This window comes from Tenrec ecaudatus, chromosome 9 (assembly GCF_050624435.1).
Source record: "Tenrec ecaudatus isolate mTenEca1 chromosome 9, mTenEca1.hap1, whole genome shotgun sequence".
In the NCBI taxonomy this organism is placed as follows: Eukaryota; Metazoa; Chordata; class Mammalia; order Afrosoricida; family Tenrecidae; genus Tenrec; species Tenrec ecaudatus.
The window spans coordinates 78,805,160-78,833,146 of NC_134538.1; the positions used below are offsets into that span (position 1 = coordinate 78,805,160).

Below are 27,987 nucleotides of genomic sequence, written 5' to 3' on the forward strand. Positions count from 1 at the left end.
CTCTTTCCTCATTCCTGCTGGTTTGCATATCCACAGTGATGATCTCTTTAATATATGGTTTCTTAATTTCTAGAGCAGCGATTCTCAACCTGTGGGCCATAACCCCTTTGGGGGGGTCGAACAACCCTTTCACATGGGTCACCTAAGACCAACGGAAAACACATATTTCTGATAGTCCTAGGAACTGAGACACTGCTCCTCTATCCGTCTCCATTTGGGTCCGCCCACACGCAGATACGCCCACATACCCGCACGCAGATACACCCACATATGAGTACCCGGCATGATGACATCATCGTGCCAGCCCCATCACATACACTCCATACAAATAAAGGTGTATGTGACACTGTTGGCACCATAATGTACTTATGCGGACTAGTTACACATATGTAGGGAGCAGCTACTGTGTAGAGAGCAGCTGCTCTGTTGAAAGCAGCAGTATTTGGAGGTAAAACGGCACTTCGTGAATTATAATTACTGGGTAAATGTAAAATCATGTACTGTAAAATCATCAACTATTGCAAAAAATAATCTGTACCATGTGAATTTAATCTGGATGCTGATCAGTCTTTTTATATTCAGCTGTGGTTGATGTGAATACTGCCTCCTAATAAAAGGCATGTCAAAAAACAACAGAGAGAATGTGTTTATTGAACTATGCCATGTATAATCTTTTGTATTATTAAATCTATTGCCATATATTATTCTCATTAGCAAACCATCCCATGACAATGGATCGTATCTGGCAGCAAAAAACAAAAACATCATATCATTGTGAATGAGGGGGACTGCAGATTGGGGACTCAAAGTCCATCTTTTGGCAACTGGACACCCCTTTACCAAAGGCTCATGGGGAGGAGACCAGCCAGTCAGGGTGCAGTGTAGCAACGATGAAACATACAACTTTCTTTTAGGTCTTAAATGCACCCCCTTCCCCTCCCCCACTATCATGATCCCAATTATACCTTACAAATCCGACTAGACCAGCAGACGTACACTGGTACAGATAGGAACTGGAAACACGGAATCCAGGACAGATGATCCCTTCAGGACCAGTGGTGAGAGGGGGGAAGGAAGTGGAGTAGAAAGGGGAAACCGATTATAAGGATCTACATATAACATCCTCCCTAGAAGACAGACAACAGAAAAATGGGTGAAGGGAGACATTGGACAGTGTAAGACATGACAAAATAATAATTTATAAATTATCAAGAGTTCGTGAGGAAAGGGGTGAAGGGGAGGGAAGGGAAAAATGAGGAGCTGATGCCAAGGGCTCAAGTAGAAAGCAAATGTTTTGAGAATGATGATGGCAACAAATGTACAAATGTGCTTGATACAATGTATGGATGTATGGATTGTGGAAAAGTTGTAAGAGCCCCCAACAAAATGATTTTAAAAATAAAAACAAAAGAAAATATAGTGAGGATTTTTTTTACAGTATGGTTTTACCTCAATAATTACAGCAGGAATGGAGACACTGCAGTGTGTTATTTGTTGTGAAGTTCTATCAGTTGAATCTATGAAGCCGAAAAAACTAAAATGCCATTTTGCTAGCAAGCACCCAAGCTTTGCCGGCAAGGATACCAACTATTTGAGAAGCAAAGCGGATGGACTCAAGAAAGCCAGACTTGACACTGGTGGCAAGCACCACAGACAAACGTAGCAGCTGTTGAAGCTTCCTATTTGGTGGCGCTCAGAATCTCCAGAGCTAGGAAACCTCCCACCATTGCTGAGGATTTACCGTTGCCAAAGACACTGTTCGAGTTATAATCGGAGACGAATTTGTTAAGAAATTGAGCGTAATTTGCTTATCTGACGACACTGTCCATAGAAGAATAGATGACATGTCTGCTGATATTCTTGATCAGGTAATCCAGGAAATTAAGTCTGCTCCACTTCCAATATTTAGCATCTGCTTGATGAATCTACAGATTTACTGGTTTATGTGAGGTATATTAATGATGGTGACTTTAAAGATGAGTTTCTTTTTTTCAAACCTCTTCAAATGACAACTACTGCATGTGATGTATTTGACACGGTAGGTTCATTTCTGAAAGAGCATAAGATCTCTTGGGAAAAGGTGTGCGGTGTCTGCACAGATGGTGCTCCAGCCATGCTCAGATGTCGATCTGGATTTCAATGTTTGGTGCTGAAGGAGTCACCAAAGTCATCGGAACTCACTGTAGGATTCATCGGCAAATATTAGCAACGAAGATGCTGCCACAAGTTACAAGAAGTAATGAGAAGCGTCCTAAGCTCTGTCAACTTTGTAACGGCGAGCACTTTAAACAGAGGACTGTTTTCACAACTGTGCAAGCAATTGGACCTGTTGAATAACGCTCTGCGATTTCACACGGAAGTGAGATGGCTGTCAAGTTTTAAAATGTGCTTTTGAGCTTTGTGATGAACTCAAACATTTTTTTAATAAGCAAGCAAGACTGCAGTTCGAAGCACCTTTCAGCAATAAAAGTGAACTGCAGAAAATCGCTCACTTGGTTGCCATCTTTAACATCTTGAATGAGTTAAATTGATCACTGCAAGGACCAAATGCAATCTGCCTCATTTTGTCTGAAAAGATCTGATCATTCCAAATGAAACATCAGCTTTGGCAAGAAAAAATGGATGAAAATAAAATTTACATGTTACCTACTTTATCTGCTTTCTTTGAGGATCATGACATTGAACCAGACAAAAGGATTACGATGATAATTTCTGTGAAAGAACACCTGCACATGCTTGCAGATGAAATTTTATCATACGTTCCAGATCTACCTGACACCCCATTTGCACTTGTCTGAAGCCCATTCACAAAGTTGAAGATGTTCCTGAGACAGCACAAGAGGAGTTCATTGAACTTATTAACAGCGATGCAGGGAGAACTGATTTCTCTACAAGGCCAGTTACAAAGTTCTGGATCAAGTGTTGGCAGTCATGTCCTGTTCTGTCTGAGACTGTGTCATGCTTCTTCTTCCATTTCCAACAACATATCTTTGTGAAACAGGGTTTGCCAGCTTGTTGGTTCTCAAGTCTAAATACAGAAGTAGACTTGCGGTGGAAGATGATCTTTGTTGTGCTCTTGCAAAGACTGCCCAGACAATTTCTGATCTGGTGAGAAAGAAGTTATCTCAACCTTCGCACTGATGTTGGCTTTTTACCCATGCTGTTGCAAAATGTAGCAATGTAATTTACTGTTGTTGTATTAAGACTGTTACCCATGCTACACCATGCTTCAAGATAAAATTTCATTTATTTGTAATTAGAAATAAATATTTCACAATATATAATTACATATTGTTTTCGTGATTAATCATCATTCTTTCATTATGTTCAATTTATAACAATAAATACATCCTGCATATCAAATATTTACATGATCATTCATAATAGTAGCAAAAGTACAGTGATGAAGTAGCAATGAAAATAAGTTTATGGTTGGGGGGTCACCACAACATGAGGAACTGTATTAAAGGGTCGCGGCATGAGGAACCAATCCTAGAGCCTCCTTTCTTTGGATGACTGTGTTGTCCTCTCCACCTTAAATACTCCTTCTCATTCCCACAAAAGCCAGCAGTCACTCCCCGATCTCAAACCTCAACATCTCTTTCTCCATCTGCCACCTCCTAATATTTCCCTTTTCCTGATACACCACCTGGAACAGTCCTCAGGCCCATAGGCTTTCAATCCATTGATGCTATAACCTCTGACCTATCCCAAGCCCCTCAGATCCTATATTTAGGACACAGATTCCAAAAGTGAACTGCAGAAAACTGCTTACTTGGTTGACATCTTTAACATCTTGAATGAGTTAAATTTATCACTGCAAGGATACTGCTCATTCCAGGTGCAAAGGACAGTGTCTACACACAGGTCTGCAAAGATGACGGGTGAATGAAAAAGTTATTGAATGTAAAACAAAACAAAAAAAACTATCCATTTTGCTCGCCCTAATGATTTTTCTTCTCATTATTTCCTCTTTCCTCACCTAGATATTGGATATCCTACTGGATGGCGACCTAACAAATGAGCCTTCTTACTTTGAGAATGCTACAGGATGTACTAATTATTATAACTTTTTACAATGCAAGGTAATGACTACTTTTTCTTAAACCACGATAATATTTGCTTAAGTCTTTTGGCATACCAAAATTCCTTTGATTTGGGAAACATTATAGTTGACTCTATACTAGATACATATAGCCATACTGCATTGTATCGTTCGGTCTACTAATCTCTAGGATTTTCCTTTTCTCATCTGTGTTGCACACATTATAATTTGGATATTGAGGTGTGTGCTATTTCAGACAACTGAAAACAATTTCCCATTAGCACCATTCCTCCTGGGGGAGCTTCCTATGAAGAAGCTCATTTGTGATGAACGCAGTCTGGGATTGGAGTTCTGTGAATTGGGACCTAAAACAGCAAGTCTGTTTGAGTTTCTTGAAAAGTCCAACATCCTTTGTTCTCTACTTAAGAAAATTTAAATCAAAACGGCCAAAGCCTTTATGAAAATATTTGCTTTGTCTTAGTTTGAATTTAAGATGTTTAGTGTGTCCCCTAGGGCCCTCAATTCAAGCCCTTAGGGATCGTTCTCAAAGGATTCCAGTAGTTTCTTTTCATTCAAGTAGGCCAAAGTTGGTGTGTTTTGTGTAGAATTAATCAAATAAGAGAGAGGCAGCCAAAGGAATGGTTTGGATTTGTCTAATCTTGGTCTGGCTAATGGAACAATACACTCTAGTGGTGGTTGGGTTTTAATTGCCGTATTTATGAACTATTTTGTAAATAAAATATAAATCTAATTTCAGTGGAATTCTACAATCTTGTGGTTTTGTTAGGTTTTGCCAAATAAAAGACATATTGCAGGCAAGAGAGAAACACAATTTGTGATTAGATTTTTTCCCCTTACACAGTAATGCAGTCATATCGAGCAAAGGTTGTGCTTGATACACAAAATTGCTAAACTCAAACCCTGACAGTCTTTTTCTGCATTTTTAATCTGAATGTTTTTAAAAACAGAATTTACTCTTTCTGTTTTTAATATAATAATTATGGTAGAAACTTATGTCGAGTATTTTGCCCTTGTTACTGTTTCTCAGGCTCATGGACAACTTTCCTTGTGTCTTCTGTTCCTTATAAAGTATCATCTGGTCCTGCATTTTGTGTACTCACTCCTTAGATGACAGTCAGTCAGCTGGCACTCTTATTTCCTTTTAATGTATAGAGGAATATGAAAAAAGGAGGAAAGCTCCCTCCATCTCTACTTTATTCCCTGATCCTCATGGTTCCGTTTACCTTTTCTTCCATGGGACCTCAGTGGCACAGTAGGCTAAGCACTGGGCTACTGACGGGTTGGCAGTTCAAATCCCCAGGAGCACGAGGAGGCTGCTTGCGTCTATAACAAGGACCGAGTTAGAAACCCTTGGGAGCACTTCTCTCTTGTCCCATGCAGTTACTATGAATCAGAATCATCTCAATGGTAAAGCTCAGAAACTCAGTGCCATCGAGTCAATTCCCACCCTCTAGCGACCCTGTACCACTCAACGGCTATGATTTAGTCCTCATTCAGCCTCCAACAAGGAGCAAACTGTAGACATCTCACCTCTCTCCAACCCACCCCCACCCCCAGTCTTTGAGTCTAATGAGGTCTCCAATTAGAGCCATGGGTTGCAAAAGATTTGCTTCCGAAAAGGAAAATGCAGCATTTTCAAATTGGGTCCTGGCTCTGGGGGGTTGGCGCTCATCCAGGTGTGCTGTCCAATGACCTCTGAACCCTCCCAGTTCACACGGCAGAGGCAGAGAGTGATTTGTCTCGTCGCAAGTGAGTTGTCCAGCCACCGCTTAGAATACGCTTTAGGAGGAATGAGCAGCTCTGCTCTGGATCCAGCGTGCTGTTCCCTCATTTCTTTCCAATACGCTTTTTGCCAGGAACCCGAAGACCAGACTTACTACGGGAAATTTTTGTCGCTCTCAGAAGTGAGACATGCTCTCCATGTGGGAAACCGGAACTTTAGCGATGGTTCTGAGGTTGAAAAGTATTTGCGAGAAGATACCGTGAAGTCCGTTAAGCCGTGGTTAATTGAACTCATGAATAACTACAAGGTAAATGAGCCGCTATTTTTAAGTGACTTTCTTCTACTTGTGATCAGACTCTGGTCAGTTTTAAATTAAAAAAAAGAATTTTTATACATTTAAATAACCTCTTGCTGAGGTCTTGTTTCCTTCTAATTAAAAAATTCCATATTTGGGGGGTTTACCCCCATTTTTTCTAAATGACTTTCCGTCGATAGTTCATTTAAAAATGAAATTCCCTTTGGGACATGCCGCGTCCCATGACATCTGGGGAAAAGTGGAGCCGAGCTGAAAACGATGACTGGCCTTGCGTGAGAGTTCCTTTTCTTGTGGCTTGATAACACGCATCCTGGTCAAGTCCGGGAAGAAGAGGAAATCCAGTGGTAATCCCCTAATGCACTCTGCTTCTCTCACCATCAGAGAGCAGACCCCTGGGATATGTGACTCGGGAAACAGACAGCTGACACATGTCTCACTGGCCACGATGCTTCCTTTTATTAGCATAAGCCAACCAATTCCTCATTTCCCCTCCCTACCCTCCATGGTGACCCTGAACAAGTTTTGGCTTCTATAGGTGTGCTTATTTTAGATAAGTGAAATCCTGTAGTCCATGTCCTTTGCGACTGCTGTGTTTTTAAGGTTCATGTCGTAGCGTGCATTGGGACTTTCTTGCTCCCTCTGAGTGATATTCCACTAGGCGTAGGTACCGCAGGCTAGTGACTCTTCATTCCTTAGTGAGCATTCTGGTGGTCTCCGCCTTTGGGCTCGAGTGAAAAGTGGTAGGACGAGGGTGGCAGTTCGTGCACCTCCTCGCGTCTCCACCTCCAATCCTCCGGGGTGCTGAGGCGCGCGGGGGGCACCAGGTCTGACCTCTTCCAGCTATACAAAGGGCAGGAGAGCCTCATTCCACATCTGCCCAAGGAAGATTCCTACAAGGCAGAGGCCAGATGGGGCTCCACTCTCCACCCTTCTGAAGCCTCTCCAGACATGGCCAGCCTTTCCTCCCACAGCAGTCCACTCGCCACTCGCTCTTATAAGCCCCTGCTGCACAGAACACACAGACAATACGCTTATGGGGTTGATTATTAGGGGTTGTTATTATCAGCGGTTTATCCAGAAAGCTAGTAGGTCACACAATGTTAAAGATAGAACTCTTTTGTCTCCGGCACCTCTTCTCTGCCTGCCTGGCAGGCAAGCCTTTTTCTGCAAGCCCTGGTGTGTCAGCCACTTGGCTTCCACCCTTTTGGGCAAGTATTACAAAGCTCCTTTGGCCCTGATCAATACCCCAAGGTCATTCTCCTCTGCAAGCCTGCCTCCTGATCCAAGAGACTTCATTCATTCCATGGGCCAAGCAGCCCACTGCTCTGCCTCACAGACTCAGCTCTGCTCCTCTGCTCTGCGTCACGGTCTCAGGGCTGATGCCTCTCCTGCTTCTATTGCCTCCACTTGGGGTAGGGCTCTCACACAAGCTCCCCTTGTGGCTCTGCTGCCTTGATCACAGTGGGATCCCTCTGTTCCTGCTTCTGAAATGGCAGAATGGCAATAGTGACCAATCCCTGAGTTGGAGTCCCTGACCTCTTATTTGCATGCTACCACCTCTCATTGGGTGAGAGGTTTAAAAAACTGTGGATGAAAGAATTGGCATTAGTTCTAGAGAAGGTGTTTGGGGAAACTCAGAAGGATAAGTGCATGGGTGACAGAAGAGACCTCCATCCGAGGCGATCCACTTCCTCTCTGTCTCCCGAAGGGCGCAAAGTAATATTTAGGGTGCACCAGGGTAAACTGTAGCCCATTCGTGTTTTGTATGAATTAGATAAAAGACAAGCACTCTTCAAGACACTTTATTTCCTTCTGTCACACACACGAAAAGCCCTAATAAATTGCCGTTGTCAGAGGCAGACTCTTTGTTGCTGTTTTCTGCCACAAGGAATGCACATTTAGACAAGTCCCTGTTAGGAATAGTCTCCCGTGGCATTGTACAGGGGCTTGCCCGCACTGCCGTCTGGGAAGTTTCTCATCAAGTGCATCCATCTGGGTTGTGTTCCCAGATATGCCTGACCCTAAAGGCCTGTCTTGGAGCCCTGTTGATTTTACACAAAGTGTGAGTCCCTAGATGTCCAGTTTCTGTGAAAACAAGCCTAGGTCATTGGCACGCAGACTCTCCAAACCCATTATAAATGTTCAGAGTTTACGTTCTAGAAAAGAAAGGGTCTCTAATTAGAGATGTCCCACATTTCAACCATCTCGGTGTCTGGTTTTGTTGGGCAAGTTCAGTGCCCTAGTGCTCAGCTGCTTCAAGCCTTCTCTGAGTCGTCCCCCCCACCCTGCCTCGAAAGCACGGCTGCCTGCCTCTTCTCGAGTGTCTCTACTTTACAGCCGCACTGAGCACGCTAGTTTGCCTTTTGGGACTCTACATCTGATACTGTTCCGTGCCCAGGCTGGAGCAGATGGCAACAGCCAGTGAATGGGCTACATGAATGACTGAAAAACCCAAGCTATAAATTAGTGTTATACCAAAAACATGACTAGTCGGCCCATCCACAACCCATTAGCTGTTCACTACCCACACGCATTTATTGAACCCAAGCAAGCTGACCTCTTGTGTCTTAAAGACACAAACAATTTGTGGTAACATTAAGGAATGCAAAGCTTTGTTGTTGTTTTGATAAGAAATGACCATGGATTTATTTACCTGTGACCTTGGAAGACATATTTTCGCAGTGTATCAATTCACGTACGATGCGTGCCCTAAGCAACTAGAATATGATCCCTTTCTCTGTTACGTGGGGACAAGGCCGGGCTTGCAGACAACCGGGGATGGCCTCTACTGAGGTTGGTGGATCACCACAGCGTGGTCACTTGCTTGGTAAAGGAGACCACATAGTGATAACAGGTGATCCTGCATTTTGGCCTTTCAATATCGCTGACCCTGTTGTCCACATGTGTTGAATCTACTGTTATGAATGATAATGAAATCCGAGTGTTTTCTCAAGGGTCAACATGTACATCAGTGGTCAGGAAGAGGGACTGATTTAAGGGTGCTGAGAAAGGGCATTCCCGTAAAGAAAGAGGGCGCAGCAAGCAGTCCATCTGAATGCAGGCCAAGAAGTGGCTGCTGCTCAGACGCACGCTCACTGATGCAGCTGGCCTAGCCCCCAGGGCAGCGATTATCTGTGACTTGTCACTTAACTGTGGTGAACCTCAGTGTGCATGTAACGGGAGCAGAACAACCTAGGCTGGCTTAAAACATGAGTACCCTTAACATTACATGTATGTAAGTCACTGTTCAAATTTGTCATAGAAAATTGCAAGCATACTTGCATGGAAAGGAACATAGAAGTTTTCCAGCCCTAGCGTTAGTTCAGCCGGTAGAGAAGTCTCTGATGGGCTGATGAAGATTCTCCTGGGGTTCTAAGATCCTAGCAGCACAGCCGTGGTGCACTAGCTTCTGTGTGTACAGAGCAGTGTCATTTTTCCCCTGATATATGTCAGGTAATAGAGCATGGTGGATGAGCATGAGTCTCAGGCCAGAGGTTTTGAGTTTGAGTCCTGGCTCCACCCCTCCTTGGCTCTGTTCTTGAGGGGGGAGATACTTAAACTCACTGTGCGTCAGTTTCCTCATCTGTAATACTAGTGCTTGTGTCCCAGAGTGCTCGTCTATGAGATTCAAATGGCTCTGTCTATGAGAAATGGTCAGAACAGAATGGTGGTCAGGATATACATATAAGTAAAGGGACATTCAAGGAATTGTAACAGCAGTCTTGGCACTTGCTATATAACATTGTCATACAAGAAATCCTGGAAAACACAAAAATGAAAAAAGACTCATGAGCTAGTTTTAAATAAACATACAAACAATAAATAAGACTCGGCTTGTCTTCATTGTGAAAATGATAGATTCTAGTATATGAAAGATGGGAGTGGACATCTGCTTCCAAAAAGCCACAGCCTGGACCATCTTACCAAGTAGTTCTACTGTCCATCACATGAGGTCACAGTAAGTCATATTCAACTTACTGCCAGGACAACTACCACTGCCACAGTTGACAGAAGGATGGGTCAGTTTCAACTTTGAGCAGAATGGTCGACACTGAAGGACCTTCTTGCTAAAACGCAGCTAAACTTAGACACAGCTCTACCCATTGCTGTTGTGTTGATTCTCACTTAAGCAAGATGGCAGCTCAGTGACTGAGCTTTTGATTGCTAACCAAAACGGTGTCAGTACGGACCCTCTAGTGGCTCCATGGGAGACAGGTGAGGCAGTTCGCTCCTGTGAAGTGAAGCAGAAGAACTTCCTTGGAAACCCTATGGGACAGTCCCACTTCTAGGGTCACTGTGAGTCAGAATGAGTGACGAAAAGTCAACTGTATCAGCATAGACTATAACAAACAAAACAGTAGTGCATGGAACAAAACGAAGGGAGAGGTCAAAGTACAAAACTAGAAAACAAAGCACAAACACAGAAATCAAAATCTTGGAAGCGCTAGTTTACCTAGCATAGTGACTAGTATATGGTCTCAGAAGAGCCCTGGTGGCTTGATGGATTATGTGTTGGGCAAGGACAGCTGTTGGAAACCATCAGTGACTCTGAGCGACGAAGATGAGGTTTTCCACTCTGAGGCTGACAGTCATGGAAACCCACAGGGGCGGTTCCACTCTGTTTCATAGGGCCACTATGAGTCAGGGTTGCCCCAGTCGCAGTGGGTTTTTGCATGGTCTCCCTCACTGCCATTCTTTCTCCCAGGAAGTGACTGGTGGGTTTGAACTTCAGTTAGCCACCTAACATGTATGTACCACCAGGGCTCTGTCCTAGAAATTTAGAAGGAAGGGTGGAAGGGTGAGAGCTAAGGGAGAGAAATGAGATAAAGAAGGAGGGGATATAGGCTGGTCGACCAAAGAAAGAAATCCAGTCAAACTCCTGTAATGTAAGAAAGAGATTTGTATCAAAGGTAATTGTACATTAAGAAACATCCCATCTCAGTCCAGTCCAGATCAAGTCCATAAGTCTGATATTAGCCCATATGTCCAATACATTCCTCTTCAGACTCATGCAGCACATACAATAATGCCAAGTGCAGGAGGGTCCACAGACCGATGGGTGAAAAATCTTGTGGATCCAGTGGCGATGGAAGCGTCTCAGTAATGGCTACCATCAGCGTGGCCCCATGTGGCTTGTCAACAGGAAGGCGAAACAGTGAGCACGCAGCCCTCCTCCAGGGATAAAGAGAGGAAGTTCCCAGAATCCTTATGAGAAGGCCACACCCCAAAGGAGGCATCATCAGACTGTGACCTGATTGACAGGCTAGACTCCACCCCTGCACTTCTTTATCATGTTGACATGATGTTATATAACTACCACAGAGGAGAGCTAGGGAAAAGGAAGACAGGAAGGAAGGGAGAAGACGGGAGGCAGACCGATTTTGTTCATTTCTACCATAAATTGCCCCTGTGCCATCTTACCTTACGTTGAGTTATACTGGGAGCAAATCATGTACCACCTTAGACCCCATGTTGTTGCTTCCTCTTTTCTATCTCGCTCTGTCAAGTAATAAAGCCGGGAAGCGATAGTGCTTGCCTGGAATCCAGGAAATAGAGCACACGTTTCCTAAAGGCTTTGCAGGGGTCCTCTGGTCCTCTTGGTGATTCTTAAGACTAAAGTGTCACATGGTTCCTGTTGTCCTGAAAACATTTTCATCCTCGCTTTATCTGTGTGGTTAGTTCCTGCTTTCACGGGAAAGTTCCTGGTCTGCATGTGGGAAGATTATTCATGAGTGAAGCCGTTCTTTTAGCAAAGAGGCGGGGCTTCTCACTCCGCTTACTGCCATTCAGTTGACCCTGACACACATGCCACCGACAGGACAGAGTACAACTGGCCCTGTGGCTTTCCCAGGCTGGAGCTCTTCATGCAAGCAGAAAGCCTCATCCTTCTCCCGCAGAGCAGCTGCTAGAGTTTTGAACTGCTGACCTTTTGATTAGCAGCTCGACGTGTAACCATTATGCCACCAGGGCCACAGCGCTTTCCAAGGAGGTCATTTGGAGCCAAAACCAAATAGTGCTCAGGGATTTGAGGTTGATCTTTACCTTGTGGTATTTAATATTAAATGATTAACTCATAATAATAAGTGAAGAAAATAAAATGATTGAAGAAATAGCTATTTCCACACATAAGCACGTTTAGCTGATTGCAAAGTTGTCATGGCCCTGGAATATGGGAGAGGCCCCAAGACCTTCAACTGGGCTCCCGGAATGAGGGTTAGTAATCGCATTGTTCCTCTTTGGCCTTCGGGTTTCTCTCCTGAACCGTCGTCATGTCCTGGTCAGGCGTAACCCTGCCACTCAAGTTCCAGGTGAGCGGCGGCAGTGTCAGGCTGTCTTGGTTAGAACCTCGGGCAGCACTGGGACTTTGAAGCACTCAGAAGAGAGACCAACTTGGAGGCTACTTGCCTCTGGGTTATTCTTGGTGAAGGGGTGAAACCTGGGGGGGTTATGTGATCATAAGTCCTACAGTGTTCCCTGAAAGAGGAAGGCTGGTGTTCAGCCCCCCAGCTGCTCTGCAGGAGAAGGACGAGGCTGACCGCCCTATAAAGAGGTACAGTCTTGGAAGCCCACGGAATAGTTCTACTCCGTGAGTCAGAATGGACTCAGTGACAGCCAGTTCAGGTTTGCCTTTGCCTGAGGAGGGTCTGCCAGGGTGGTGGCTGACTCGCATTGAAATCAGGCAACCTATGTCACAGGTCCATAGTCAGGTATCCAGGGTATCAAAGTGGTGGTGCTGTGGGTTAGTCACTGGACTCCTCACCCAAAGGTTGGTGGTTCAAACCTACCAACTGATTCCTTAGGAGGAAGATGAGGGTATCTGCTCCTGTAAAGAGGTTCAGTCTTAGAACACAATCTAAGGTCACTCTTAGTTTGAACCAACTCGATGGCAGTGAGTTTGGTTGATTTTCGGGGGATGCTTAGCAGAGCAAATCCGTTGTAGTCCAATAAGGTAGCTAGCTATAATTTTAGAACTTAGACCAGACAGAGAAGTTTACCTGTCAGTGTTGAAACTTAACCTAAATGTCTAAGCTGTACATGCTTTACACATCCATGACTTAGAAGCGTGACATCATTAGCATACATAACCCTCCCGAGAGGCAGCCTCTCAAGGTGCCGTGTCTTACTTCCACAGCCGATGTTTTTAACGGTTCAGTTGCGGGGGAGAGGCTCAGTTAACTGCGTTTGACTGTTCATCCAGTCAGGAAATTGTAAATATAAAGTTACATTTCCCTGTCACTTATCGTTCTGCAGCTCATTAAATTTGAGCTAATTGCATCTTCAGAATTCAGGATCTCAGTTTCACCGCCAGACTGAAATCCTAACACTGGGGCCATTAGGCTTTTATTTACTTGCCAATGCTTTCCAAAGACCTGCCCTTGGAGACAGCCAGTTCCTGATTAATGGATGTGGCTTAGGAGCTTGACAGGTAAATATTTCTAGCAAATGTAAACTCATTTTGGCGGTCATTTTAATTGCTTGTGGCATTTTCCTTAATAACATCTGATGGTAAACTGTTGATAGGAACTAAAGTCACAAGACTAAATTCGCTAATGTCTCAACATCCCAGGAAAAATGTAACCCTTGAGTGAGCCTGGGTCTTCGATGTGCTCGTCGGAGTCTAAGGACCTGTCAAAACTTAGAGGAAAACTGCTTTGGATGGCTGAAAACTGATGTGTGGAAGATCCCTGGTGGCTCAGTGGTTAAACATTCGGCTGCTAACAGGAAGGTGTGGGGTTCGAATCCACTTGCAGCTTCTTGAGAGAAAGATGTGGCAGTCTGATTCCATAAAGATGTAGTACGGCCTTGGAAACCAGCTGCGGCCCTTCTACTCTGACCTGTAGGGCTGTTTCTGAGTCCAACTGCACTCAGTTGTAGATGTTTGGGCTTGTTTGTTTGTTTGTTTGTTTGTTTTTCACCGGATGTGACCACAATTCTTCCTGTCAATTTAAAAACAATCAGAGGAATGTCAGTGACACTTCATGAAGAACTTCTGGGAGGTGAAACTAATTTCCAGTGAAGCTTAACTGGAAAACACAAAAAAGACTCTAATTTTGGGGTTTTTAAATTTATGTAATTATAGTCTACAGGCAAGCAGCTGCCACTTGATAGCCAGAAAAAAAGTATATATTTGAAAACCTATTTATACTACGGAGCTCTTTGTGAATTCACCTTGCCTATTTTCAATTCTAATCCAAATACAAAAGTAACTCTGCTTTTGGTTTTGTCAAATGAAGCGTACTTCTGGGCGCTTCTGATTTTTAAGCACTTGCAATGAATAAAGGGAAAAGAGACTCCCCATGAATTACGACGTGAACGTTGGTTTCTCCTGAACCTGCCATTCCAGCAATAACGTTTCTTGTTCATTCTTTGAATTTACATTGTATGTGATTCTCATATTAGAACCAGCATGTCTGCTTGTTGTTTTTTTAATGCCTTAAGCCATTTGGTAAGATGTTCTCTGCCAGGATAATCAGGGTGCTTGGTGTTTTCCCCACCTTTTTCCCTTTCTTGACGACCACCATCATCTGTGTGCAAGGCCGTTGTTTGTCATTGCTTGCAAGCATCTCTTGAGAAAGCTATTTGAAATGAAGCTTGTGATTTATGGCAGCGTGGATCCTAGAATTTAATCTGGAGTCACCTGTACCTGGCAGAGGTGAGGGTGGGTGGAGGGAAAGGTAATATGGCTGATACCATTTGCTGGGCCAATCCCAGCGAAGTCAAACTCAACTGCTAAGCAATGCTACACAAATCCAGCTGCCACACAATCCGATAGCTACCGACCTTGTGTGGTTACATGAGTTGCCTTCACATCGGAAAGATAAATAGACTATTCCTTCTAATGCAAGTCGCTGTTGTCTGCTGTGGTTGGTGCCAAGGTCACCACGCTGTACTTATTCCACCTTTACGTTTCTTGTTTTCAGATAACAGGAGGAGCTTTGAAAAGATGGCACCAAGGTAGTTGGCGTTGCATTATCATCGTTAGTTGCTGGCCAGCCAATTCTGACTCATGGCGATCATATGCTTACAGAGTAGAACTGCCACACGGGATTTCCTCGTCTCTAATCTTTACAAAAGATCACCAGGCCCATTCTTCAACCTTACTACTGGGTGGGTTTGATCCACCCACCTTGGGTTATCAGTAGAGCCCAAGCCATTGGCACGATCTGAAGAGGTAGCTAAAAGAACTGTGGTGGTGGTCATTGGTAGTGTCGTTGTGTGGGTTCTAGGTCCGTTCCACAGAATGAAACACTGCCCGGCCCTGCGCCAGCTTCCCAAGCATTGGTCTGCTTGAGCCCATTGTTGAAGCCACTGTGTCCATCCATCTTGTCGAGGGCCTTCCTCTTCAAAATTTTTTAAATTTAAAGAGCATTTGATTGGGGGCGCTTACAGCTCTTATAACAATCCATATAGTTGTATCAAGCATATTTGTACATATGTTGCCATCATCATTTTCTAAACATTTACTTTCTATTGAGCCCTTGGTATCAGCTCTTCTTCCCTCCACCCCAACCCTCGTGACCCCTTGATAAATGATAAATGATTATTATTTTCATATCTTACACTGATGGCTGTCTCCCTTCCCCCATGATTTCTGTTGTTCATCCTCCTTGGGGGAATGGGGTGTGCTTTGTGTCCATCACTGTGATGCCTCTGCCTCCCTTTCCCCTCCCACCTTCCCCCTACCCTCCCAGTATTGCTACTCCTATTTCTGTTCCTGAGGCGTTTATTTTATCTGGATTCCACATGTCCTGAATTCTTATCTGCACCTGTGAACATGCTCTGGTCTAGTCAGAACTTAAAGGCAGGACTGGGGTCATGATAGTTGGGGGTGAGGAAGCCTCAAGGAACCAGAGAAATATTATGTGTTTCATTAATGCTATACTGCGCCCTGGTTGGCTTATCCCTTCCTCGTGACCCTGCTGTGAGGGGATGTCCCATTGTCTACAGATGGGTTTTGGGTCTCCGCTCTGGTTCCTCTCATTCTCAACAATATGTTGGGGTTTTTTTGGTTTTTTGTTTGTTTTGTGAGGGCCTTTCTCTTTTTATCTAAAAGACTGGAGCACTGGAAGTCAGCGGCCTTCAAAGCAGCTGTGTGCCAACACCCGTGCTTTCGGTGTGGGCAGGAGTAGCAGAGCTTAGCTGCTCTGTGCCCAGGTGTTCTTGAGTCTGTCCCTGCCTCTTGGTGGCCCCAGGCACAATAAAACAAGACAGTGCCTGGCCCAGTCACTCGCAGGCTAGACTATCCTGTGATCCGTAGGGTTTTGATTGGTTGAGGTTTCGAAGTAGACCACAAGGTCTGTCTTCCTATTCCATTTCAGTCAGGAAGTTCCACGGAAGCCCTTTCAGCATCGTGCCCACACAAGCGTCCAGTGCTGGTGGCTGTGCCGAAGGCTCACTCATCAGGAATCAAGCTTTACGTTTCTACACAGAAGGGGAGAATTTCCCCGTGGAGCCACCCAGGCCCTCAAATAAGTTTTACTAGTATTCCAGGTGTGAATTTTTATTGTACTCTCTTGGCCTGAATGTCAGAGTGTCACATGTCAGTGTTGTTTACGAATCACTGTCATCGTCAATGTTTGAGTCAATTTGCCAGATGCCTCTGTCTCTCGATCCTTTGAGCTTTCTGCTACACTTACCTCTTCTCTCCAATGAGGGATGCCCTGACCCAGTGGCCATGGTCTATCAGATAATAAAGGGAAGGAGCTCCTCCACACCCATCACTGCCCAAGGAAGCCACGGCCAATGAACTCCAGGCATGCTCCTAGGGGCTCACCACGGGGGCTTAGCCAGGTGAGGTAGGCGTGCCCTTTATTGTAGATGTAGGTCAACCCTACCTCTACCTGGGGGCCAGTCTGCATCGTCTCCCTGCTTATTCCGAGCAACTTACAAGTCTCAGTTTTGCGTAACACTCAATTACACAGCACAGGATTCCTATGCCAGGTACGACTGAGGAAAAGAGACTCCTCCATTAGCCAAGCTTTGGTCAAGAGCCCCTGAGTGGCTTCATCCTGATTTGTCTTGAGCCACCCTGAGCTCGGGGCCCTAGGAAAATGCCTTTCTGTTTCTTCAGCCCCCTGAGTGTGCCCATATTTGTTGCAGTAGTTTGAACAATCTGTTTAGCCTTTTTTGGAATTCTCTGGAAAGAAGAAAAGAAAAGACACTTTATACTTTAAATAAGGGGGGATTGGGTTTTGGGAAACAAACATACCAAACTAAAATAAATCGCCACAAACTAAACTTCATTACAAGCTAATGGGAGCACTTTAAGAGAACAGGAGGGAAATCCTGTCCTGACTGGACCAGGGTTTCCAGGGCAGAAAAAAAAAGTAAGGAACGCGGAGCACGAACTAATTGTTGCTGGTTAAGCGTTGCTGAGTCGGTTCCAACTCATAGCGACCGTCATCACAACAGAACAGAACACGGTCTGGTCCCGCACCATCCTGACAATTGTCGTTCTGCTTTGAGCCCATCGTTGCAGCCCTGTGTCCGTCCGTCTTGTGAGGGCCTTCCCCCTTTTAGACTTTCTTTTTAAAATCTCCTCTTAGTCATCTGTGCAGCCAGGAGACTGGCCTTGTTGGGAATCTTTGACTGACTTCGCTAACCTCTGGAGGGGGCCATACAGGTGGGCTGGAGACTGACAAGAGCAGGTGGGAATTACACTTCTGAACGCAGCTTTTCTTGCTCTCTGGTTGAGTGCCTGCTTACAGTCCCTCTCAGGGGAAGAGAAAGAAATCTTCTTGGAAAGAGAATGACAAGTTCTTTCAAACTGGGAGGCAAGCCAGAACTCAAGACAGTCACCATGCCATGCTCGCCCCCTTCCCAGATTCCTGCAAGAGATACCCATCATCTCTGGATGGTGCCCTTGGCAATGTGTCTAGCAATTCTCGGGTGGCAAGGCTGCCCTGCTCTCTGCTGACCCTCCGAATGGATTCTGCAAAGAAGGCCCTTTTGCCTGCCCTACATGCTTTCCCCTGGTCTTTCCTCATCATCCTTGGTGACTCCATTCAACTTCTAGCATTATTCTTGTTTTCGGGGAGCAGGGTGATGGCAGGGATGGCTTCCCATGACTCTCATCTGATCCCCCGAAGTAATCGAGATTGCACGAATAGCCACTGTTCTCCCGTCCACATGGACATCTTTTCCAATTTGCCTGATCCAGCTTTCCAGGCTGCAGATCGCTCCTCTAAGTGAAGCTGACGTTGGAAGCTACTTCTATCATTTGGCACCAAATCAAAGCACACCAGTGGCCACTAGAAATATAAGGCAAGGCCGTCATTGAACATTTTATAGAAGCCACTTAAAACACATCAAAATAAACTGGAAAATCATTTAATGATGTATGAATGAATTTTCTTTAACCTGATTTACTGAGGACATCAAAGGAGCCCTGGTGGGGAAGGGTTAACAGTTGGGCTTTCAACTGCAAGGTCAGCAGTTCCAAACCACCAGACGCTCGTCGGAGAAAGGCAGGACTTTCTACTTCCTAAAGAGGGACAGGCTTAGAAACTCACTGGGCAGTTCTGCCCAGACTTCCAGGGTCGCCAGGAGTCGGAATCAACTCGATGGCAGTGAGTTGGTTTTGTCTTTTGGTTCTAGGTAGTAGAATTTGTTTTCAATGAGACCTGGGTTGAAGCAATGGCTTTCTGGAAACTTTTCCAGTTGGCATTGCCTCTTGCTTCCCTCTGAAACAAACTAAATTATTTAGAGTTAAGTTGCAAGAAAGCAGGAATCATTTCCTTTGGCTAAAAAGCTCTATTTGTTTAATCGCCGCACACTTACTGGTCTTGCTGCTTCACTTTCATTTTTCCTTCCTCACGTTGGCAAAGCCAGCAGGCACACGGGGGTGTTTATTTTGAATTCACATTCTCTCTCTCCATTGCCTTCAACTTGGAAATCAAATATCTCTTTTTTTCTTCTAAGAAACCAACATGGTTGCAGACGTGACCATGTGTCGATCAATAGTTACATTATTTTTCCACAAGCACTTTCTGCTGCTTGGCTCTGAGGACTCAGGGGCCTGAATATTTTATCTGCAAACGCCCTGTGGAGTCAACAGGAAGAACCAGGAACCCGGCCGGTGAGTGACGAGCAGCTGGGGCCAAGGCATTGTCCAGCAAAGGATAGCAACATCGCCTCCAGTCTGAAACACGAGTCACACGTTCAACTCCATGGCCCAAGTTCAAGTTTCCTTTGACAGCGGAGTTTGGGGGAAGCCATGGGGAATGACCCTTCCCTGAGTTGAATGTTTGTGAAATGAATTCTCGGGTGTTCCGGGGAAAGGCACGGGTAGGTCATGTTAATTGCTTCGGGCAGAAAGCACTCCCAGTTCCACTGGAGTTTGTAAAGGAAGAATGATAAGTTAGGCGGTCCAAAGGGCGTGTGGAGAGCTGCTTTGTAGGAGATGCATGGATTTAGCATCTGCAGGGAGAGGTTCTCTAATATATATTTTATTGTTATTTTTTATTAGTGAACAGGAGAACATTCAAAAACCCAAGACAGATAGCAGCCAACTGGGAATGATACACAGCCTGGAGTAGCTCAGCTGCTGCTCCATCATTTCCCCAAACAGGAAACCACAAACTGTTCGAGATTAAGGCTGCTGGATCACTGGGAAAAGAGCATAGCTTTGTCTGCAACACGTTATGATGTGTTGTACGTGGGCCAAGATAGAAGCATAAATCTTTCATCTAAAAATGCAACAACCCCAATCCAGCCTTCTCACAAAAGCAGGTTTGCTTTCCTGTTGTCCCAGAGCCTCCTGCGAAAGCCGTTCTGTAATTTTCCTTGATCAACGGAGGCGTCAACGGGGCAATAAAGAGAGAAGCGTTATGCTCTCTGCCGGAAGCACATGGGCTTCGGTTTGGACTTGGGTTTTGATATTAAAAAGTGAGGTTTTAGACCCGTAAGTGGTTTTTACATGATTTATCTTCAGCTCTGCCTTTATACTGGTGGCAGGGAAGCCATAGCAAACGGCAAATGGCTATGCGCCGGTCTCCTGGTCCACCCCTGCCCTGAGCCTTCCTATGAAGCCCGGTTGAAAGTGCAGCTCTGACACGGAGCAGCAGGGTTAGGATGGTCCCTTGAGAGGATTGCAAGCAATGGAACGCTACAACATAGGTGCACAATGCCGAATGGACAACTGATGCGCGTCTCTGTAAACTCTTACCCAGTCACAGGAAAGAGTGTTTCTGGTTTTTGTCATTGACACCAGCAATTCAAAAGGCTAAAGAAGACAGCTGAGACAGTGAGTTGGCTCCTGGTGGAGGAATAATTTGGAAAAGGGGGCAAGAATGGCTACTCAGCTTGAAAACCATAATGACTCTCATTGGCTAGCACATGGGGAGATTAGTTTGTTCTGCTGTGTACATCATCACCAACACAAAATCAACAACTTGATTCCACAAACTGTGCCAAAATAAAGGCCTATTGCTTGATATACCCTGTATATGTATGTATGCATAACAACAACAAATCTCACCCACATCAAGTGGAGGCCGACTGGTAATAGTGACCTTACAGGACAGGGTCGAGCTCTCCCTGTGGGTTTCTGAGACTGCAACTCTTTACAGGAGTAGAAAGCCTCATATTTCTCCTTTAGGGGCTGCTGGTGGTTTCAAACTGCTGATCTTATGATTGGCAGCCCAACGCATCCCCACTATGCCTCCAGGGCACACATGCTTATATACATGCATACACATATTCTTATATAGATATATACATATATATACACACATATATAGTCTAGCCCTATAAAGAGTGGGCAGTTTTCCCTTCTTTTGCACCGAGTTGCTATGAGCTGGAACGGACTTGATGGCACCCAACAATAACCCACCACTCCAGGGATCACAGCCTGGGGATTGCCAGATACAGGGCCAGATCTACCCTGGCCTTTACAGTCACGATGAGTCCAAATCAGCACAAGAGTAGTGAGTCAGCGGTTTTTTTCTTCTTTAATGTCTTCCCAACAACCCTGGGATATAGATATTCCACTTTGTAGGCGAGAAAACGAAGGCTCTGCATGAGTAGGTGTCATGTCCAAGGTTACTCAGCACAGGCTGGGAAGCTTTGCCAGTGGCGTTCCAGACACCTGCTACTTTAGAGCCTCTGCCATTTGTTCCGTCAGATCGAGGACCCAGTGCACTTGTGATATAATTCTAGCCCCTGCATCCTAAGCTGCAATTATAGTCCACAGGGAACATAAACCCAGTGAGCGTACCTCAACTCACAGTGACAGTGTGACAGAGTAGGACTTCTCCCCAGGGTTTCCAAGGCTTCAAATCTTTACGGAACAGAAAGCCACATCTTTCTCTTTGGGAGGGTTCAGTGGGTCTGAAGTAAACAACCTTGTAGTTAGCAGCCCAGCATCTCACCCACTATGTCTTAGCGGTGTTCTCTCCTAACGAAATCGGTGAGCTATTAGCTAGTTTATCTCATTTAAATGAGGATATAATGATAGATTATAGTTAGATAGCTAGTTAGGTAGGTAGTTGGTACATGGATGGATATGGACGGATGAATGGATGGCTGCTTAATTGGTTGGTAGGGCAGGAGGGAGGTAGCTGGTTAGATAAATGATGCTTGGATGAATGGATGGATGAATGGATGCCATTGAATCAACTTGAATCATGGCCTCCTTACATACAACAGAACAAAGCAAAATATTGCCTGTTTGCATCATCCTCATGATCACCAGCATCCCCAAGCTGATCATTGGTGCTCTTTTGCCAATCCATCCAACTGAGAGTCTTCCTTGCCCTCGCTGGACCCCTAGGTCACCAAACATGATGCCTTCCTCTAGTAACTGATCTCTCCTGATGATGTGTCCAAAGCAAAATGAATTGAGCAATACTTTTTATGACACACCAGGTTTTTGTTGGCTACTTTTCACAAGTCGATGCCAAGCTTTCCCCTTAGTACGTCATAGTCAGGAAGCTCCACTGAAACTTGTCCAACATCACAGCAACAAGCAAGTCACTAAGTACAAGCGTAACATTATGCACTTGGGGTTTAAACCATGTCACAAGTTACTTAACAGTTGTGTTACACAATTAACTAGGACACTTGTGAAAAAAAATATATATATATACATACACACAGAAGGAATGTAATGGCTAATTAGTCCACACAGCAGTACAGAGGGCTCAGTTCAACTCACTTTTGTGGAAGTCAATATACCGAAGGTCCTTTAACACACACTCTGCAGGTCCAAGGTCAAGGAAGCAGACAGCAGAGTCTGCTCTCAGTCAGACAAGACAAGCAGAGTCAGCCCTGAAGGCAGCAGGCAGCAGGGTGGGGCAGCAACAGTCAGTAGTCCATAGCTGAGAGAAGCAGGCCCTGACGGGTTCTCCAGCTCTAGTGATGCACACTGCAAGGCAACAGGAGCCAAAGAAGTAGCTCAAGCAGCAGCATGCTGCTCCAAACCCCAGGAAGAAAGAGAGATGGGATGCCGACCACGGAAAGCATTTACCTCCATTGCCCTCCAACTCCGATGAAGCTTCGACCTGATGAAGCTCTGCCCACCTGTTCCTATGGAGACCTGGTTGACACAATAAACCTATCCCAAGAGTACAGAAAGACAAGCTTTGGGATAATCCTTCTTGTCTCTACCTCATGATGCAGTTTAGAACGAGACTAGGATACTGTATACATGAAAATTTTTTACCAGCTGCTCTGAGAGAAAAAGGTGAGGCTACCTATTCCTGTCATGACTTAAAGTCTTAGAAAAACTATGTAGGTTCTAGATGAGCCAGCACGGACCGGATGGCAGTGGATTTGGTTTGGGGTTTTACAAGCTAGGGTTTTGCTATCCACCTAGTTGTCTTGGAAATGAACATCCGGCAGTGCTTGATGACCATGTTATTCTTCAATGAAGACCCATCTTTGGCCAAACTGAGGCACCCAAGCTTTTAGTGTTGCCATTTGTATAATTGTTATTAGAAAAGTAATTTGAGAAGGATCACCAGAAAAAAAGGGGAAATAGTTAAATTAAAATAAATTACCTTTAATTACACCATCTTCTCTGCTGGTACTTTGATCTATCTCTTCCCAATCTCCCCTCCTACATGTGCAGCATGCTTCTTTAAATGTAAGGAGCCCCGCTGGCACAGTGGTTAAGCACTAGCCTGTTAACCGAAAGATTGGCAGTTCTAACCCACCAGCCTTTCTTCGGGGGAAGGATGTGGCAGCCAGCCTCCATCAAGATTTAGGGCCTTGGAGCCCCTGGGAGCTGTTCTGCTCTGCCCTACAGGTTCTCTGTGAGTCAGAAGAGGTTCCGTGTCAGTGCTGGTTGCTTTTTTCCTTCCCAGTGTAGTAATTAGAGAGCGCAAACAAATTAAATCACAGTTTATCATTGGCTTTTAACAAGGTAAGCATTTTTCCCATGTCACCACAGAAATATCCATTTCTGTTTGTTTTTTCCTATTGTGGTTTAGATGAGAGGATACTGAGTGAATTAAGTTTCCAATCAATAATGTATGCCCATGATGTTGGGTGACATCACTTGTGATCCCCTCAGCGTCAGAGTGTGCTTCCCACTCCCACCCGGGCTGTCATTTCCGATTTGTCTCTCTGCCTTGCCTTCTGAGCTTGGTGTCTGAGCAGATGCTGCCGGCGGGTCTCCCTCGGTGATCATTCCAAGCAGTATGTGCCTCACGCTGTCACCGCTCCCTTTCTACACCTGTCTACTGTTTGCCGGAAAAGTGATTCCCAAGCACTTGAAGCCCCCTCCCCCCCACACACCAGTCTCCATCAGACCAGTAAGTCTGGCCTTTTTTTATGATTTTGGAATTTTTTCCTTGCACGTGTTTCTCCCTCTCTTTCCAGGACCTTCTACCGCGATCCCGCAGTACAGAGTGTAAATCGTGGTAGCCAGGCACCGTCTGGCTCTTTGGGTCTCAGGGGAGCAGAGGCCGCGGTCCACTAGTCACTGCTTTCACGAATCTTTGACTTCCTTCCTGCCGCTCTGCTCCAGACCAGAACGTACCAAGAGTTGTATCTTAGATGGCTGCTCTGAACAGTTAAGACCCCAGTCATTAGACCATAAAACATGGTCTTTGTGAATTGCTTTTGCCCATTGACCTAGTTGTCCCCTCAGGCTGTGGTCCTGAGCCTCCAATGACACTTTCTGAAAGAAGAAAGACAAGGAAGTTGAGAGCTTGGGGGTGCTGCCAAGAATGTCACTGGAAACCAACTCCTGCCAGCCCTGTCCTTGCTCCTTGCTCTGGTGGCATCACTGCTGACAAAGGAGGCAGAGTGAAGTGCAGCATTCATCCGTCTTCCTCTGTGTTTTCCAATCTCAAGGGGAGTGTTTGCCTGGACAGGCCCCATTTTAGCACTGCAAGTTCTGCATCCGGGAAAATCCCCCAGTCCCGGGCAAATGGGGACAGCTGGCCACCCTAGCCGCTTTGTGTGCAGGACCAGCAGTCCAGCAGGGTCCCTGTCCTGAAGCTCCTTCGACAATTAGGATGTGGATGGTGGCCACTGCTTCTTAGCCACTGCCACATACGGTACCGCAAATGGGTGGCTTTAAAGAAAAGACATTTATTCTCTTGCAACTCAAGGTATTGAGGCACACATTCAAGGCACTGGCTTTATGAGGAGGCCCCGTCTCTGTGTATCAGCCCTTTGGAAAGGCCCTGGCCTTCAGCTTCTGGAGCCTGGAGTTCCTCCCTGGGGCCTCCAGTTTCACCTCCGTGTCTATGCTGTGTGCTGCGCCTTATAACTCAAAAGAGATTATGACACCCTCAGCGTTGAAAGAGTTTTACGAGCATAATAAAGAAATTCTTACCTGCTGACAGGACTGCCCCGCAGGTAGGCTGGGGTTGCCAGGGGCCTTCAGTTAGATCGAACCTAGAGTGTCCCTGTAGGCCAACATAGTTCTGCTCCCAAAGGTCTCCAAAGTCTTTTGGGTTAGAGGCCATGCTCTTATTCTTCATGTTCTTCAGTAGCACCATAGTTTACACGCATCACTTCCTCTTTGGTCTTTCTTATGGATGGTTCATCTTTGTGGGCGTCTGAGGCAATCAGAAATACCTTGCTTTGGGTCAGGCACAACTTAGGCCTCAAAGTGAAGCCTTTGCTTTCTTAACACTTGAAAGAGCTAGCTTGCAGAAATTTCCCCAACACAATATAGCTTTTGATTTCGTGACTGCTGCTGCTGCTTCCACGGGGAGTTGGTTGCGGATACGCGTAAAATGGAATCTTCTACAGCTTCAATGCTTTCTCTGTTGAGCATGCTCTTGCTTACGGGTCTAGTTGTGAGGATTTTGGTGTTCTTCACGTGGACGCACGCCCCATCGCGAGATCTGCAGTCACTGTTCGTCATCAATAAGCGCATCAAGGCCTCTTCTCCTTCGGCAAGCAGCTTTGGGTTGTCTGTCTGTATCCACAGGGGGTCAGTAGTTAGGACTCCCATCCATTTGAGAGGGCTTCAAAAGTACATGGGGGGAAATCCGTAATCGTTTCATTCCATTTCTCCATGAGTTTTTGAAGCTCCATCATCTTTTGTGTGTATGGTGGTGGTAGTGGTGGAGGTGGGGTGAAGGGGTGGAGCATAAATCAATTTCTAACTAGCCCACTTGGCTTCTCACACATGCTATCACCGGACCTTGAGATGTCTCACCGCACTCCTCTGTCTCTAGAAGAGACATCCAGCAGCCTGTACCTGCGGGAGAGCCAGGGAGCATCACTATGTCAAAAATAGAGGCTCCGACACACATACCCTTCTCGCCGGCAGCCTGAAACGCCAACTGTGAAATCACCTTGTACTATCAGTAATCTGATGTCTTTTTCTGCTGCATTTGACTTAGCTGCCTTTAGATACTTAAAAAAAAATCGCTTGCTTTGACAAGGAAGGGTTTCCATTTACCCCAAGTGGTAGACCTTACGTGAACCAGGGCCTGAGATCATGCCTCTTTTCCCCCTTCCATTGAGCTGGTTCTCTTGTCTATGGCGAGTCTTGCAAGACAAGGGAGACGGCTCAGGAGAAGCTTCTTTAAACTTGAGTTCAACAGAAGTGCGTTGCAATCCTGCTTGTCTAGGCGTGCTCCCCGCCACCCCCTTTGCTCTCCTGCCCTCAGGATAAAATAATCAAATCCATTTTATTTTAATGGACATTAAGTAAAGGAAGCGGCAGCGTGAACAACAGAGGGGAGACATTCAAGCTGTGTCTCGTGGCCTTGAAGAGAAGGAATATATTGGTGCACTGGGGAGCTGCTCATTAATCAGCGTCTTTTCATGGAGCCCGGAGGAGGAATTGCTTTATAGATGATTATCTTCGTTCATCAGGTATAATCAGGCCTTCCTAGAATGGTGAGGTAGTTCGGCTTTGCTCCCTGAGACCGATTGGATATAATTGTTTCCAGACTGTTGGCCAAAACAGCTGTCGGAGGTCTGGCATGGGCTGTGCGGCGTGCTCAAGGTCTCGGAGGCTCCTTCTTTGTATAAACGGTGTGACGTTTGATTCTTATCCTTCAGTCGCCTTCTTGAAGGACCGTTAACTCTCTTCCGGCTTTTGCTCTTCATGTCCACTTAGGAGCGCGGGAGCCTGTGTTTGCTACATGAAAGGGCTCGGCGGGCCTGCAGCGGGGCCCAGCGCCTTTCATCTCTGTCTGAATCCTGGCCCAGTGCGGCTTGAGGACTGGGAGTGTGTAAAAGTCCTGGGCCTTTTAATTATGTTTCAGCCTTTTCAGGAGACTGCACATGAAGGCGGAGAAGGAAACATATGCACGGAAACATTTTAGATCCAATTTAAGGATTCCACCAAAGGACTCTCTCCATTGGGGCCCCGTCAGATCCCCCAAATAGATCAAAGATAGCCTGGAGTTGAGGAAAGACTCTTTGTTGGGAGTAGAGTGGCACTATGTTATGAGCAGAAATGACAATGTGGTAGATGGATAAAAATAGGATAAGAAGTGTGGCAAACAAAGAGAACATGTTTTCAGATTTCTTCCCATCCAAATTAACTAACTGTATTTCTTCTTCTTCTTCTTCTTCTTCTTCTTCTTCTTCTTCTTCTTCTTCTTCTTCTTCTTCTTCTTCTTCTTCTTCCTCCTCCTCCTCCTCCTCCTCCTCCTCCTCCTCCTCCTCCTCTTCTTTTGAGCCTCCTGGTATAGTTGGTAACACGTTGGCCCACCAACCATAAGGTCAGCAGCTCTCGCCCACCAGCTGTCCCCCCACTGAGGGGGCTGTCTGCTCGCTCTAAAGATCTATAATTCAGGAACCCTGGGGAGCAAAGCTACTCTGTCCTATGGGGACACTATGGCTGGGAATCGACTTGATGACAATGGGTTGGTTATTAATTTTTAAGTTGCATTTACGAGGATGGAAATGTGTACATCTATTTTTTCAAATGGAATCTTATGCTTGGCTCTCAGCTGTGAAGCTTCACACTAGGTGAATAGTATTTTACAGATCGTGATGTGGTCTGATCAAACATTGGAAATGACTGAGCAATATCCCATGCAGTTCCACTATCATCATTTATTCACCTATTCATCAATTTGGGGACTTTGAAATGGTGGATGTGTCTTTAATCATAGTACAGCTCAATGAAGATAAGCACATAAATCCACCCCTCCCCCTTGGGTATTTTCAAAGCCTCCAATCCATACATTTGGATCGCTGGGACGAACGTTATCAATTGACTTCATCTTAGGGTACAGAATCGCACATTGATTTCGTGAAGCATCCTGGCACCTGACCCTGTCCTTGGTGGTTTCCCCCGAGTTCATCAGCAGTAGGTATTCCGTGGGTCATTTATAAGCACACCAGATGGCGTTTGGGGAAGAAAGAGTGGACTTGCCTCAGAGGTGAGACACACATGTTTGGCAACATCGTGTGAGGTAGGGATGAAGACTGTTCCCCAGGGACAAGGGCCTCTCC

At 45.4% G+C, this 27,987-nt stretch overlaps 1 protein-coding gene across 2 annotated transcripts in view; it reads left to right on the forward strand.

The window, feature by feature from the left end:
• Window positions 1-27,987, forward strand: part of CPVL (carboxypeptidase vitellogenic like) — a 122,925-nt gene that overhangs the window by 65,215 nt on the left and 29,723 nt on the right. For both annotated transcript variants that reach the window (XM_075557566.1, XM_075557567.1), the window contains 2 exons: window positions 3,987-4,085; window positions 5,923-6,096. In XM_075557566.1, the coding sequence (XP_075413681.1) occupies window positions 3,987-4,085; window positions 5,923-6,096 (273 nt within the window). The remainder of the gene's footprint in view (window positions 1-3,986; window positions 4,086-5,922; window positions 6,097-27,987) is intronic.